Source organism: Pseudochaenichthys georgianus, chromosome 13 (assembly GCF_902827115.2).
Source record: "Pseudochaenichthys georgianus chromosome 13, fPseGeo1.2, whole genome shotgun sequence".
In the NCBI taxonomy this organism is placed as follows: Eukaryota; Metazoa; Chordata; class Actinopteri; order Perciformes; family Channichthyidae; genus Pseudochaenichthys; species Pseudochaenichthys georgianus.
This window is the reverse complement of record NC_047515.1, coordinates 23,545,688-23,562,220: the sequence shown is the minus strand read 5'-3', so window position 1 is coordinate 23,562,220 and position 16,533 is coordinate 23,545,688. Positions and strand designations below refer to the sequence as shown.

General features: G+C 41.3%; 1 protein-coding gene across 3 annotated transcripts; it reads right to left on the bottom strand.

The window, feature by feature from the left end:
• Nucleotides 1-4,603: 4,603 nt before the first annotated feature.
• Nucleotides 4,604-16,281, bottom strand: igsf10 (immunoglobulin superfamily, member 10). Of its 3 annotated transcripts, XM_071205183.1 has the most exons (10): nucleotides 16,079-16,281; nucleotides 14,775-14,904; nucleotides 14,133-14,523; nucleotides 12,937-13,707; nucleotides 11,697-12,765; nucleotides 10,876-11,606; nucleotides 9,170-10,750; nucleotides 7,998-8,895; nucleotides 7,109-7,475; nucleotides 4,604-7,028 (listed from the first exon to the last, which is right to left on the bottom strand). In XM_071205183.1, the coding sequence occupies exons 1-10, from the start codon at nucleotides 16,279-16,281 to the stop codon at nucleotides 5,499-5,501; spliced, it is 7,671 nt and encodes a 2,556-aa protein (XP_071061284.1). In that variant the 3' UTR covers nucleotides 4,604-5,498. The 3 variants fall into 3 exon arrangements, with proteins under 3 accessions (XP_071061284.1, XP_033952723.1, XP_071061285.1); XM_034096832.1 differs by having other exon boundaries at nucleotides 10,876-12,765; XM_071205184.1 differs by lacking the exons at nucleotides 10,876-11,606; nucleotides 11,697-12,765; nucleotides 12,937-13,707; ... (1 more) ...; nucleotides 14,775-14,904; nucleotides 16,079-16,281 and having other exon boundaries at nucleotides 7,998-8,869; nucleotides 9,135-10,482.
• Between the last annotated feature and the right edge of the window lie 252 nt (nucleotides 16,282-16,533).

Genomic DNA, 16,533 nt, shown 5'->3' with positions numbered 1-16,533 from the left:
AGTGGCACCAGATTGTTCAGTTTCCATTTAATTTCCAGACTATTCCAAGACAGAGGAGCTGCGCATCTAAATGCTATCTTCCAGACAGTCCTAGCAGTTGGCACATTTAATAAAACCACAGCATTCGATCTCAGGCAGTAGCCACTTACAATTTTCCGTGAGATCAGGGAGCAGATATAAGATGGAAGTTTCCCTAACATGGCTTTGTATATAAAAATGTACCAGTGACTGAGCCTCCGTACAGTTAGTGAAAGCAAACCAGCCCTTGCATACAGGGTACAGTGATGGGTTAATGCTTTACAGTTTATACATGTTTAATGTGTGAATACATGACAATAGGTGCAATATATTGTCATTTAAAAGGTTAAGAGATAATTACATCACAGCTAACACATTTATACTAATCATGGAAAATACATTTCTACAAAATTGTCTGTACGGGAAACACATCCTCGAGTATCCGAGAAAGCTTTTTCACAGTGCTGTCCAAGTCTAAGACTCTTGCTCCTGTCTCGTTGTTTTATTTATAGGTGTTTAGTGTTTCCTCAGCGGTGTTACAGCTCCTCCAGATTGCATCTAAATTACACATTGACTTTACTGCAGAGTGGTAAATTAAACTTTATTTCCAGAAGCACAGAGGAAATGCTGACCCCATATGTGTCTGAGTGAAGGAATGTAATTTGCAAATTCCTGACTTTCTTTTCACAACAGACCTCCAACTTTGTGTTCTTGTCCTGGTAACATTTCAAAAAAGTACAAGAAACTATCAAACAGTAGAAATACAGAAGACTTCATTCTCACAGCTGGGGGAAGAGAGAAGTGTACGACATTGTTCCCTTATTTCAGTAAAGATGTGCAAGCTTCAATAAAAAAAAGACTCATCCCACTTAGCTTTACTAATTTATCAGTGAACTTTGTATCGTGGAAAAGCTAAACCTGTCAGACTGAAACTCCAGCCTCTGCTGTAAAGTAGCAGTGCCACAGTGTTGATGCAGCCTAATTGGGTGAGCTGGCTTGTCTAAAAGCTTTCCCCCCCTTTGAGACTCAATCATTTAAAAGCGCTTTGATGTTTTTAGTTTGGTGTTTGTGTGACTGAAGTGAGGAAGGTTAGGTATACAGCAGTGGGCTCCAGCAGTCCACCTGGTTACTCTCTGGGGTCTAAAGGACCACATCTGCACTCGATCACTTCTCACAACCCCCACTGACGTACTTCCACTGCCCTCAGGACAGAATCTGAGGGATGTGGTCCCATTAAAAAGTGTATCCTTTAGGATAAACATACAAAACCTGTGTGCCTTTCTTGTTATTTTATTTATTAGGCCCTTCTTAGGTTTAATGGTTGCAGTATCCACTTACTGTTAGCTTTGGACAATTTATGGTTACAATTGGTTTGATATATGATCACACCTTTGTCCTTATACATGGCTCCTTTACCTGGCTTAAGGCTCACTTTTGACACCAACAGGGAATATGTGAAGAAGACAAAAACCTTGAGGGCTCTCATTCAAGTTGACAAATTACACCTGAAACTTTCCTTTGCCTTTCTTATGGTCAACGTGTTATGCTATCGGTAAAACAGCGTCTTCTCTGGGGAAGACAGGGTTTGAGAAACTTGGAACCACTATCACAGCATGACACATCCTACCTGGGAGAGAGGTGCAAAGATGAATCTTTCTTACTTGTGGTCAGAAGGTGGGTGTGTGGATTCTGAAAAGCTGGTGTGAAATTCCAACAACACCAGAGGTACTAAAGGAGATGCCGATATACTGTACAAGCAAATGTGTGTGTGCACCAGCAAGACCCTGGGTGTAACGGAAAACGCACTTAGGTTATTTGAAAATAGTTTCCCAGACATAGGCTTGGACTGCAGCAAAAATGAAGTAAGTGCTTCACTTCATTTTCTGGAGGATTTTACTAGTTGCCAACTTTGCAGCATCAAAAACAATAAGGCAGACTCTCTGAGCTTACAGAGAGGTACTGTTAGGCTTAAGGCTGCTGAGCTCCCAGGCATCCTCCCTTGAGATCTCAGTTTCCATGTTCAGACTGCTCGCGTTCAACTTTAAGTATGGAATTCCTACCACAGAGAGAAATACATCTCACCCTTCTCTTGTTTTTCTCGTCTACCGACTTTATCGTTACTTTTAACTTTTCTCACATAACTCTAAATCTTCCTCAGTTTGTCATAATTAATTCAGGCATTACTCTAAACCAGATATATGAAAACATACATTGCACATTCAATTTAAGTATAATTCCTCCTACATTTCAATATCACTATCAATCTTGACAGTTAAGTATCATATAGAGAACTAATTCAATTCCAACTGAGAAATAGGGGCCTTGAATGAATAACATGTATAAGATAAAATAAATATAAATAAATAAACATATAAAAATCACAAAAGAAATTGAGAAGATATTTGACTAGAATCACTGACTTGAGTGACTATACAGATGTGGCCTCACATTGGTTCCTGGAGTGGAGATGGACAGCTTTGCTGTTGTATGGAAACATGGAGAGTACTCAGGCAGGAATTGCTGGTTGAACAAAGCATCTATTGTTACATTTTCCCTGCAGTTTGACAAATAGTAGAAACGTTTTGGAGGTAAAGGAAAAGGTGGTCTAAAGTTAAGTTGGCAAAATATAGGTAATTACATGTGAAAACAATGTAGCCTCCAGGAAATATTGCTCAATTTGATCTCTGTCCCTTGGAGAGTGAACTGTGAGGTAATGAGGACAATCTTCGCAGCAAGAAGGCATTTGATCATGTGCAGATTTCGTCTGTTTTTCCACAATCTTCGAGGTGGCCGAGGAGTGGCCACAGTTTTACCATACCTCATCTGGTGATAAAACAGGTTTTGTTTATTCATCTTGTGAAAGGGCCGTGGTAGTACAGCTCTTAATATTACCATGTCTCACTTTAGCAGCTGCGACCAGACCAGAAATTAGTTGATTTGACCTGGTAAAGGGGACCTTCATAAAAAAAAAAACACCATTCCTTTCAGCAGCCTCTTATAAAACCATATTTTAAATAATATGTGTTGAACTGTAACTCTTTTACTTTAAAGACCCAAGGGGACAGGAGCAAATGGGGAAAACGTACAAATCCTCATAAATATCCAAGTTAGTGGACATATCCAAACATGAACTTCAAAACCAGAACTGAACAAATAAACTCACCATCCACAAAGGATGAATGGTGTGAAGAATGAACTGTCTTTCAGATTGAAGAGCCATAAAGAATATAGTGGTAATTGTGTGTGGTTGTCACACATCTCCCTTATAAAAGCAGTGTTCTCTTAAATCATGGAGCAAGTAAGTCTACATTCCTAAGTTTATGGAAGAAAATTAATTTTCTCCCCATGTCTGTCTCGGCCATATCACACTACTGTAGACTGGCTCGAAACTTTGGAGAAAATCTCAAAAATGGATTTATTGGAAAATATACACCTTAGGACTGACGACTGCCCTTCACCTTTTAATGAATGAATTACTTCCTGTTTAATGATTAAAACTGTGCTTTATACTCCAGCATCGTAAAAAGACTGTAACAAACCTTCATCAGAAACATGTGCAACCAAATATAAAAAAATTGTTTATAGAATTTAATTTAATATTTATATAAATCTCGACAACATTCAGATACAATTAATAGATTTAAACGCACATTTATATTTGAACCGATTTTTTATGGGACAAAGAATTGATTAATGATCTTGTTTGTTTGTTTTGTTTTCTCTCTTGTTTTCTTGATTTATGAGACTTTGGAAAAAGGAAGTTATTGCGTAATTTAAATGAGCATCATTACAGGAGATTATCAATTGGGGCAATTTACTGAGAAATGGGTTCCAGTTGTTTCCTTTAAGGCATAGGAGTGCATTTGTCTCATGTAATGCCTTTAAAAGGACTTGAGAGTAACATGAGGGTTCGTGGTAAATGAAAGGGATGTCCCAGTTGACGTCTCTGACTCTGCAGGTTGTGCTCCTGAGAACTGGAGCTGTGTTTCTTGTGACGTGTCAGTCACAGTAAGTTGGAGTGTGACAGGGTGCCTGTTTGAGCCTGACTTTCTAACTAGTTGTTAGATCATTGCTGTATAGTAAAGCATCTCACTCTAACCAAATGTCATTGTTTTAGTTGTTGTGCTGCATGTAATGTATTTCTGTCTTTTCTCAAAATATAAGTTTCAAAAAAGGAGTACATCCCTTTTCCCCCTTTCTGTCTCAAACATTTACATTATCTCTCTTTTTAATTTGTAGCAGGGTAGTAAAATCAACACTTAGTCATACAAATTAAAAGACTCCCCTGTGGGTCTTGCAGATTGAAGAGCTGGGTAAAAAACTATTGTAACAGCTGGGGAGTTAAAAGTGTTTGTGTATGGAAGGTTTCTACTGCTACCAGAGCCATGACCTTCTTCTTGTAGGGTGAAGTACAACTGGATTATCCTAATGACCTTCATTACAACTGCAATGTTAATATCATACAAGCACTAACAGCCAGTGCTGTGCACCTTTAACAGCGATGTTTCATATGATGCATGCTTTATTGAAAAGGATGTTGGTTTATCAAATAATTCAATAAAACATAAAAAAGACATGAACCATGTTTTCTTTAGAATTTTATTTTGTCTCTCATACTGTTAAAGTAGATACTACAAATAGGTACATATACTGTATTATTACAAATGAGCATAATGTATAACATTACTGTATATTCTTGTGTACAACACAATACATTGATAGGAAAGTGTGTTTTTGACCAATACACTGCACTGTGAATAAACATAATAAATCTGCCTTAAACCTGTCATCAAAAGGTATAATACAGAAATCAGGTGTGATAAAGCTCCATGCAGATATGTATCCAGTGTAAAACAAGCCTCCTGTTCAACAAATCTGTTTTACTTCCACTGTAAAATTGTATGAATAGCTCTTGAAAGATGCTTTAACATATACAGTACTCTGCCTGTCTTTTCATTTGATGCTAAACAACAAATCGTGTGTCGTGACAACAATGACATCTGGCCAATATCTGAAGGGAATAAAAAGCCTCTTGGGATAATTATTTCTTTCCATCAATTTCTTACACACTTTTTTCTCCCTCTCTGTATGTATTGTAATAGTATTCCCATGCGCAGCCAGCAATGCCTGGTCAGAGAAATCACTTTAAGTTCGACTCATTCACTGCCTGTTTTGCTCCCATGAGAACCACCCCAAATGAGAACCACCTATGGTTTTCCAGATCCCCAGATCCAAAATTAAAACAACAACTTCCCTGCCAAGGCTGGCTTTTCACAAAAAGCATGTTTTTTTCCTATAAAATCTCTGCTTAGTTTCTGTTCTGTTAATTGTTTTGATCCAAATTAGTTTTTTAACAATGTTCCAGAAGCCTTAATCATCTGTAATCCACATGTGAAACGTTGCACCGTTCCTCACGGACAAGTGTCTGTTGATGTTTACTCTTGGTCGTGCCATAGTCCTCCATTGGTATTGTCTTTTTCTCAAAATATTCGCACATATGTGACCTTTGAGTCTGTACCCAGGTGGTTCTTGGCCTGGCACTTGTATGTGCCAGAGTCTGAGGCTTTGGGCCTCTGAATGATAAGTGTGCCCTGAGGGTGGAGCAGTTCGCTACCCATGGGCCGACCCTGGTCTGCCGCTGACAGAACTGAATGATCGGGCAACTCCCAGATTATCTCTGGTTTGGGGATCCCAATGGCGGCACAGTTGAGCTGAATAGGTGTCCCGGTCACTCCCCTCACACTGGGCGGTGGACCTGTTGTGATCCGCGGAGGGTAGGCGATGATGATAACAGGAACAGTGAGCACAGCCTCCCCAGCACTGCTCCGAGCCCTGCAGATGTAGTTCCCTTGGTCGTGGATAGTTGTATCCTGAACAATCAAAGTACCATTCTGTAGTACCTGGAAGCGCCCAGAGACTTGAGGCTGAATAAGAATGTGGCCACCAGGAATGGTCCAGTAAATGTGGGGTCTTGGGCTCCCATCAGAAAGACAATGAATGAAAAGAGGTTCTCCAGCAGCACTGCGTATTACGCCTCTAGGTCTTGTAAGGATGTAAGGCTGCCCGACATCCAAAATAATTAGTTTCTCTATGTAGCCCATTAAATTCTTTGCACCACAGCGGTACTTCCCCGCATTCTCTTTGCTGGGGTTGTAGATGACTAAAGTCCCATTTTTAACTAGGGGATGGCCACTAGTCAACCGCGTTCCATTTGGCAAAGTCCAACTGATCTCTGGCATTGGGTACCCACCAGCAGAACAGTTTAGTACTGTGGTTTTCCCAATGCGAGACACAACACGTTCGTTGAAAGGGTTTTTGAAGATTGGCCTCCTGAGAATACTGCTCACCTCGAGCTGCACCACCATTACTGCCTCTCCTCCATCATTCCTGGCCATGCAGATGAACTCAGCTGTATCAGTTGGCCGCACATTACGAATCTCTAATGTCCCATTATGGTGGACATTAATCCTGCTGCCAAAGTATGGTGCTTTTATAAAGATGTTATCAGGCATAATCCAAGTGATACTAGGCATAGGATCCCCAACAGCGTTACAGTCTATTAATTTCCTGGAGTATTTGGCAGCGACATCTTTGATTACTGTTCTGTTCTGCCGGTAGCCATTAATGACTGGTGGATTTCCTTCCATATCAAGCTTGTAGACTTTTCTATTTTCTCCAGCAGGGTTTCGAGCCATACAGATATACTCTCCAACATCAATAAGCTTCACATCCCTAATATCCAGCGAGCCATTGACATGCATGAGGTAGCGTTCATTAGATGCTGCAATGACATCGTTGGTGGGCAACATCCACAGGATTTTGGGTTTGGGCTCCCCAAGTGCTTCACAGTCAAAGCGGATGTTCCCTCCAGGCTTCACTCTTGCATATGTCTGGCCAGTTGAACGTATCCTTGGGGCAGCAGTCACCACGGTTATATGTAAATGCATCTCATCCTTACCCACCTGGTTCTCAGCATAGCATGTGTAGTCCCCTTCTTCTGACATACTGACCTGGAATAACATAACAAAGCGATGTCAATCTTTTGGATATTTGTTTTAATCAAGGTGTAACATCACATGTTATTGCATACCTGGTTTAGGTAGAGTGTGCCATTGTCAAAAAGTGTATAGCGCCGTGCTCGTCCTTGTCCACTGCTAGAATCAGATTGAAGAGCGCTGTTGACCACTGTACCGTCTGGTAGACCCCAGGAGATCTCTGGCTTTGGTGCTCCTGATGCTTTACAGTCGACCTTAAAGTCGTTACCGAAGGGTACCTTCTTCTTTCCATAGTGCTTCGGCTCTATCTTGGCTGCCTTCATTGACACACTGACCTTCATAAGATGGAGATCATCACCAATCTTGTTTCGCGCCACACAGAGATAGTCTCCAGCATCTTTATCACTCATAGCGGTCACAATAAGAGTACCATTATCCAGGACCTGAATTCTACTGCCCATCCTGAAAAAACAAATGACATAAAATAGACAGACTTAGTACGAGGGGAGGAAAGAATAACACCTAATATTATTTAATACAAGCAAGCACCATTCACCACAGTGCATGGCAAGCACAAATTACACATACTTTTGTCACAGTGTGGGTATCTTTTCTGCAATAAAAGAGGCATTTTTATTACAGAACAGTATCAGTAAACTTTCATTCCTGGCTATACTTAAATGAATTATGCTTGCAAAGATTTAATATGTCTCTGTTTGTTGTTACCACCTAAAAATAATTAACAAAGCCATGAGAACAAAATAAAATCTGTTCTCTATATTGGGGGGATAAACCAAGAGTCAATACCAAAGTGGAATAATGACTTAATCCTGTAGCACAGAAGTATATCCAAAAACAATAAGCCTGTTTTGAAATGAGGGATCCAAAATGTTAGTTATGTCTATTTTAGCTTTTAGTTATAAGTTTGCTGAAAATGCTATTCTTCTGTGCTGTACTGCCACTGATCGAGGATTTTTCTTTTACCTGTGCTCCTGGTCCACTATAGCTTTAGAAGGCAGTCTCCATAGGATTTGGGGTTTGGGGTCTCCTGTAGCTGAACAGTTCAGTCTCAGCTGGTCCTCAAAGAACAACACTGTCACACGCTGGGATGTCTCCACTATTTGAGGTGCAGACTCTTGCCTCTCTACTGTCAGGGTCACAACCCTCCTCTCTGAGCCGGTAGAGCTGGTAGCAATACATTCAAACTTGCCACTGTCTTTTGGAGTCACATCCTTGATGTGTAGGGTTCCATTTCCATACACTGATATCCTTGAGGCAGGTCTGTTAGATTGTACCATGGAGCCATCATTGAGGACCCAGTGGATAGCAGGTTGAGGGCTGCCTTGACCAGTACATGGTAGCCACAAATGTTGGTTTACACCTACTTTTACCTGCTGCCGTTTCTCCTCCACAATACCTGGGGGAGATGCCACCACCTGAAGACGGACTGTAGCAGTATCAGCCCCAGCTGGGTTACTGGCAATACATTTATAATTACCTCTGTCATAAACAGACACCTCCTCAATGACCAGAGTCCCGTCAGCAGACACTGATACCCTTCCCTTCTCTGTGTTTTGACCTTTGACCTGGGTTCGGTTGGCCAAGATCCAGGACAACATGGGTAGGGGTCGACCCTCTGCTCTACATTTCATTTCAACAGTGTTTCCTGCATGAGACTTTATCTCACGTATTTTTGGCTCCAGGATGCGTGAGGGGTAGGCCACCACAGACAGGGTAACAAACAGTTTATCTGATCCATAATCATTCTCAGCTAAACAGATGTACTGGCCACGATCCTTAATGTTGGCATTCTGGATAAACAGCGTACCATTGCTCAATACCTCAAACTTGCCCATCTTCCCCTTAACAGTAACGATGTTTCCTGAAGGAGAGAGAACAATATGTTATTCTAAGCAACATGAAAACATACCATTTCATAAACAAATGTAATTTAAATTGTTGCACCATTAAGAAACAAATTCAAAATACACAAAAACCTATAGAACCTCTTTAGGGGAACATCTTAAAACTACCTTCCCTTTTATGACTTGTTTTTACTTCAGTATGTTTTTTTTGTTCATTTAGCTTTTTTTTTGTTGTTTTCACATAGATTTAAATGACGTTTTCACCTTCCATTAATTCAATTACATATGTACCTGTGGTTGAGGAGAAGCGTTTCCAAGTTATAGCTGGCTCAGGATTTCCAACCGCCTCACATGGCAGGAAAGCATCAGAGTTGGATAACACGGTGAAGCTAGCTGCATTGCCCCCAACTATCTTAGGTTTGTTGGTCATAATATTTGTAGTGGGTTCAAAGCCAGCAGTATTGGCACGTGTAGCTTCATTGCCAGTGGCACGATCGAGATTGTCATAATGTGGGCCTTTGTTGTTGTATGGTCCCTGTTCATCTGTCATTGCGTCAAGTTCCTTATCGGCAATGTCACTGGCACCACTACTCAGCACAGTTGGTCTTATTTTCCTCACTGGTGGTCTAAGAATGGCGTGACCAGTGTTACTCTGTATTGGTGTTTTCTGCACTTCGGTCCGAGCGGTTGTGTAGGGCAATTTTTTTGTGGTAATTGGCATGAATGAGGTGGTAGGGGTTAATGCAGTTGAAAGGATCAAGGGTGTCTTGGTTGTAGTAAAGGCAGGTAAACTGCTAGATGTTCTCCAATCAAATTCCTCATATAAGTCAGTCTCCTCCTTTGATGTTTGGTAAGCAGAAATAACTACTGGAGTTCTGTCCTCTTTCCTAGATGGTGTATAAAGGGGGTTGTAAGGTGAAAAAGTATGTTGTGGCAGTGTGGTTGTCTCCATTGTAGTTTCCAAAGTTGTAATTAAAGCCTCAGTTGTGCTAGTAGGGTTTAATTTAGTGATTGCAGGTTTCTTGAAGGGCCTCCTGCCCCTGAAGGGTCTCCTTCTACGACCTTTTTGTCTTCTTGTCCCACCAGGCGTCTGTCTGAATACAACCAAATTATCAGGAAGTCCCCCAGACCCAGATGATAAGTCTTCATCAGTATTTTCAATTAAAGGTGGTTTGACAGGAGGGGGGGGAGGTAGAGTCTGTGATTTAGGTGGTGTTTCAGCAGTGGTGGCAGACTTGGAGGTATAGTGTGTGCTGGGAGTGGTTAGATGGTGAAAGCTAGGTTGCAGTGTTGTTAATTCAAAGACTGCAGAGGTTAAATCTCCATAGTCATCATCTAATGAGCCCTTTTTGCCTTCTGTGTGTCTGGATGGGGACTCAGTCTCAGGGTCTGATAGGAAGTTTGCAGTAGTGGTCGGCAGAGCAGCAGGGGTCGTGGTTGGCGTCACTGTTGTAGTGTCAACTGTAGTTATGTTTTTTTTGGTGTTAAGTGGCTTCTTAAGCCTGCCATGTATATGTTCCCTCTCTCTGCCTCCAAACAGCCTGTTCCATGGAATTCTTCCACGGATAACATTTGAGGCGATTGTAGTAGTGGTTGTGCTGGAGATTGACTCTTCCTCATTTGTGGTAAAAAAAGGATCTATTGTAGGGTCAAACTCAGGGGCATCAGCAGAGGTTATGTAACCACTAGAAACTTCTGACTTAGACTCAGTGTGGGTGAATGGAGAATTTGAAGTAATGTAATAGTTTGTGGTAGAAGCTGCAGAGGAAGGTCTCTCTGTCATGTGTAAAGATGAATCAGATGGAGCTGTTGGTGTAACCATCTGCAAATCAGTGGTTTCGGTCTTCTTTTTGTCTTCATCCCAGTCACACGCTGAGGGCAAAATGAAGAAAACATGAAAAGACAAGAAATATATACAAAAGATTAGCTCAAGAAGTATACACTAAAGAAAAAAGCATAAAGTAAATGAGGACAATTCACAAAACAAGGTTCCTCACCTGCGGTCAGTTCAATTCTATATGGCACTGTGGAATTCCCTTCCTTCTTTACTGAGGGTTGTTTCACTTTATTGATGAAGGACTGTATGTCAGTGATCCTATTGGGTTTAATGACCCTCCGGCGGCCATTAAAGGTTCTCCTGCGCCCCCCACCTCTGCTGTTCTTGTTTGGGATGATTTGAATTTGCTGACGGGAGATGATGGTTGATCCGGGCGGTAGGTGGGGGGATTTGATGGTTTGGGTAGTGTGGAATGTTATCTCATCTTGATGTCTCTCTGTGGTGCTGACGGCTGTGAATGTTGTCTGGCTTTCTGGGTCTGTAGATGTGTGAACAATGAGCTCCAATGGTCCTGGACCATCCATCATGGGAGTAACATGAGGGTCCGTGGTAAATGAAAGGGACGTCCCAGTTGACGTCTCTGACTCTGCAGGTTGTGCTCCTGAGAACTGGAGCTGTGTTTCTTGTGACGTGTCAGTCACAGTAAGTTGGAGTGTGACAGGGTGCCTGTTTGAGCCTAGCTTGGAAGTACTTTCCTTAGCATAAAAATCTGTGGTGTCATCAACACTTGAAAGCCCTGTGTTGAGTAAAATTGTGCTATGTGGTGTTGCTGCGTCACTCTGTGTGTCCCTCTTTCCTGATGGATTGTGTGTAAATGTGGACTTGATTGGTGTCGAATCTGACTGCATATAGGACTCTGTTGTAAGTGTGTTTGTGTTTTCTGTCACGTGACTTGAATCGATAGGATTGTTGACTGTGGTTTCCGTGCCAAATGTTTGATGTGCCTCCATTGTTGCTTCATTACTATCCTGACCTGCATGAGTAGTTGTTATAGTTTCAGGAAGCCTGTTCTCTTGTCCAATCATCATACCCTTTTGTGGATTTTCTGTGGCTGCTTTGACTATTCTTGGCAGATGATTTTCACTATGACCCTCACCAGAGCCAATTTCACCATCACCAGATCGGATGGTATTCAAGTGATCATATTGAATCCCCTCTTCCTCTGCGCCAGCCTTTATTCGCAAACCATCTTGAGCCTTTTTCATAAATTCAGCAAATTTCTGCGGATCCACTTTCCTGGAAGATTTATCAAACACCCTATTACTCCAGATGCGTCTGTTGCTGACTGGGCCCTTCCTTTTCTTTCCGAGTCTACCTCCAGCACCTACCCTAACCTGCGACCTGAGTCTGGGGTAAGGCCGATCTGAGGTAATGGTCCTGGATTCCTGACTTGTTCCGTCCGAGGGACTGGAGGAGGGGATCTCATTGAGAGTGTCTGTGTTTTCAGTTAGGCTAAGGTACACCTTGTCCTCCATTTCCAGCCCGGATCCTTCACTGTCCAAAACTGTCACCCTTTCAGATGTTTCTCCAGTCACTGTCACCTGAGACACGAGCAGATCAAATCCGAGGTGATTCGAAACTAAACATCTGTAAAATCCACTGTCCCTTGCTGTGAGACCATTAACCAGCAAGGTTCCATTATCATACACTTTTCTGTTCCCATGAGAACTGCCCACTACTGAGTGGTCAGGGAGTATCCATTGGACCGACGCCTCAGGACTTCCTGAGGAGCTACAGTCAAAAAACAGATTTTCACCAAGTGGCTGTGAGAGTTGGGCACCATTAACATCAGATTCTTCCACATCGGGGGACAGAACTGCCACTCGAAAAACAAGGACATCTGCATCCAGGTAGTTTGTGGTGATGCACCGGTAGAGGCCAGTGTCTGAAGCATCTGCACCCCGTAGAGTGAGCTTCCCCTCAGCAGTGATTATGATCCTCCTGTCATCACTGGAGAAAGGAGCTCTGACCTTACTTCCATCTGGTAAAATCCACTCCAACAAAGGCTTTGGCTCACCCTGGATTTGACAGCTCAATTGCACCACACCACCTAAATCAAAATCAAATAAATGTTTTAAACTATAAACACATTGTCTTTTTGGAGTTATTTTTTACCGTTTGAAATGCTCAGTAGATTGGTATGCATCAGTAACAGTTTCATTATAGAATCAATTGAAGGTCCTATCAACAAAAGCTCATTTATTTAGCATGAAATTCTTACCTGTAAGTACAGTGTATTCAGTCTGTGTTTTATTGTCTCGCTTGATCATGGTCCAGGAATATCGGTCCCTCTTAGGTGATGTGTTTTCCACACGTAGGTTGACCACAGACTCGTACTTAATGTGCAGAGTAGAGAAGGTGGTAGTAGTGCGGTCCAGCTGGAAGCTCACCTCTCCCTGCATCAACCATGCAGGTGAGGCTTTAATCTCAGCCTCAATGTTTGTATAAATTCCTTCCTCTCCCTCATTTGTTTTCTTCATCTGACTATACCTGTACACCATTTCTGGGCTTCTCGTCAGCATTAAGCCTCTTTCCAATCTTAGGGGAGAGTCACTGTAGGTGGCCAGCATCTGCCACAGCTGCTGTATGTGTTCATGGTCAATGTTACACACCAAATATGTACTTATGCTCGCAGTAAGCATGGTGGCATTGTTCCCCTCCCCCTCCTCTAAGGTTTGTGTCAGGTTCTCCAAAGCAGAGGGCCTCTGGACAGTGCAGGACAAACTGGCATCACTGTGTAACTGGTCAGTCAGCTTCAGTTGTATGGAGCCTAATGGGGCAATGAAGTCCTTGGGGGAAACTGGAGTATAGTCTCCTTCATCCAAGCTGATGTTTTTCTTCTTTAGATGGGGTTGGATCCATGGTTTGGTACAAGTGAAGGCATCACCAGGGAGAAGAGATAGAGGCCTGTTGTGGTAAGGGGCAGGACTTTCACAAACAGGACACAGCTGGCCTCTGGGATATCTCCTGTCTCGCTTGCATTTCAGCACACCTGGAAACATTTAATTCGAGTTGTAGTGTTTAGTTACTGGCATGTAAGAAAAGAACATTTACAATTTTCCAAATTATGGGCCAACTAAACCAAAACGAAAACTTGTGAACCCGAAAAAGACAATTATTATTTTAGATATAAGATTTAAGTTTTTCATTTTCTTAGAAATGCCTTTCGTGCTTTGGATATAATACCATACACTATTACCATTTATATTAAGAGAAAAACATACACATTTTTGTCTCAATAGAATAACATTAAAGTGCAACTTGTTAGATGTGTCTTATCAAAGCTGCTAGAAAATGTAGCTTAAAAAAGGTTTAGATTACATTTTATTTTGCATGTATGAAAGGGAAAATGGTTTACTAAAGAAAGAGGGGGTGCTCGTACATCTCTGCTTTATAAAGCAAACACTTATTCCTCACCTGTGTTCCTTTGTACCCAGACTGAGAACCACTTCATACGGCAATCACATATCCATGGGTTGCCATGAAGGAAGAGGTTCTCTAACTGGCTGCAGCCTGAGAAGATACCCTCAGGCAGAGTTGTGAGGAGGTTATCCGACAGGTGGATGTTTCTTATGGAGGATATCTTGAACACCTGGTTGTGTCTCAGTGTGATGAATGTGTCTGGGTGGAGCTGCTGGAGGTGGTTACCCTCCAGATGGACGAACTGTAGTCTGGTTAGGCCATAGAAGGCTTCTGGGCTGATGAATTCAATGTTGTTGTGGTCAATGTGGAGTCTCAGCAAACTGTCTAGACCTTTGAACGTCTCTTTCCTGATCTCCTTTACTTTATTAAAGGACACCTTCAGGACCTGTGGACCCATGATTAAAAAAGAGTGTTGACTATTATACAGTTTTCTTTATTGTCATTCATAAATGCAACATGCAACAAACTATAGTTTTTGTACATAAATAATAAAACTACGTGAAACGTTATAAGCTGTGTTATCAATATGTTTTGTGGCTTCAGACAACATTTATTTGATGGTACAGAAAACTTGTAATTCAATATTACAAGACAGGATTGTGTGTGCTCAAAGGACTGAAGAACACATGAGTTTACCTGTAAAGACTTGAGGTCTTGGAAGGCTCTGTCATCTATACTGTGGATAGTGTTGCTATGCAGCATCAACAATTCTAAGTTTCCAAGTCCTGAAAGATCATTTTCCCTTAAGACAGTTATACTGTTGTACCTAAAAACAGAAAATCAAAGACAGACTTCAATTTATCACCTCAAATTAACCACATACTATTTACTTTAATTGTTAAAGATGAGAGAGCTATGCTTGCACATTACTGATTATGTCACCATAATGCATGTTTTGACAAGAAACCTTTCTGAGTTTAAGCTGTGCTGCTCTAAAAGATAAACAAAGTATGGGATATGTCAATCAAACCATCTGTAGATGCACATACAGTCATTAAGGGATAATCAGAGAAATAACTGTTTATTTATTACTTTTACCATTGACATATTGGTAATCAGTGATGGGCTTTATACTAATTTTTACTGATTCCAGTTTGTAATATTATCAATTAAAAATAGTTCTGTTATCACTCCCTGTTTTATATTAACTTGAATTATTGTTTTTGTATTCTAACTATCATCCAATTTATAATCTTAAAGGTACTGGTAATAGTTCAAATATATTCTGCAGGAAAATAATTTATATGTACTTTTAAACATATATTTTCCAAGAAGACCTTTAACCAAAGAGATACTTTAGTTACAGGTCCTGCACTTTCACAGGTGTTTAGTTGAAATGGCTGATTGAACCTTTCCTTAAGTTTAACGTTAGGAACATCACCTTGAAATAAACATTGGAGTGAACAATGGAGCCCTGCAGTGTGCAAGCTATTGATTTGTATTACAATTATGAAAGGTCACTACAGGTGATGTGCAAATTAAAATGTTGCACGTGTTTTCCTCCCTGACAGGTGAAAAGAGAAAGGATTAAAGCACAAACTTGCAGGTAAGGCCATTTAAAATATATGTTTGTATCTGTAAGACAACCGGGGTAAACATTTTGTTGGCAGGCCAGCTAATAGAAGGTTTGCTAATGGGCCACATAACAGGGCAGGACTGTAGCTATTCCTTGGCTACAGGAAGTGGGCCATTTAGCTGTAACAATTTCCAGAAGCTGACGATATAGTCATGAGAAGCTGGCGTTACTGTTAGTAGTGGTAACATTTGCATTAGACTACACTTTTGTTAAAAGTTAATTATAAAGGCAGTAGCTAACACTAGTTCCTTTGTGCTTACACAGTCTGTAGTTTAAAAACATGCATCAAAATCAGTCCTTCCCCAGAGTAGGCAATCTGCATTTCTCCAATCTGTTAAAAGCTGCAAAGAAAACGAAAGCTCACCCGAGGTTAATTCTTTCCACAGCTGGCTGGATGTGGTCAGGTATTGCGGTCAGATATCTGAAGGTACAGTGCACTTCAGTGGGAACGTTGCAGGCGCATGATTTGGGGCAGTCACCGCTCGTCGGCAGCACAGCAGCCAAGAACAACAGAGCCCTCAGCAGAAACCTCCGCAGGTTCGGAGCGCTGCAGCCACACACGCGCATTGTGCACGGAGAGGAGGCTTCAGCTGCACGGACAAGGGGACTAGACTGTGTCCTTAAACATTAATAAAACCACCACCTGGAGAGAGATGCACAGTGTTGTAGCGTATCTCCAAATGTAAATAATAAACACACATAGATACAAATAAATAAACTGGGAAACGTTTTTTAGTTTTCTCTACATTTCCATCACTCCATCATTAAAGTTCGTATTTTATAAATGATGTGCATATTAATATATCATTATTATACGCA

Excerpts from the sequence above, each read along its gene's own strand:
- igsf10 (XM_034096832.1), bottom strand. The coding sequence starts at position 16,281 with ATGCGCGTGTGTGGCTGCAGCGCTCCGAACCTGCGGAGGTTTCTGCTG. Across the intron at positions 12,766-12,936 it reads TGAATACACTGTACTTACAG|GTGGTGTGGTGCAATTGAGC; the intron begins GTAAGAATTTCA and ends ATTTTGATTTAG. Across the intron at positions 8,896-9,169 it reads ACGCTTCTCCTCAACCACAG|GAAACATCGTTACTGTTAAG; the intron begins GTACATATGTAA and ends TCTCTCCTTCAG.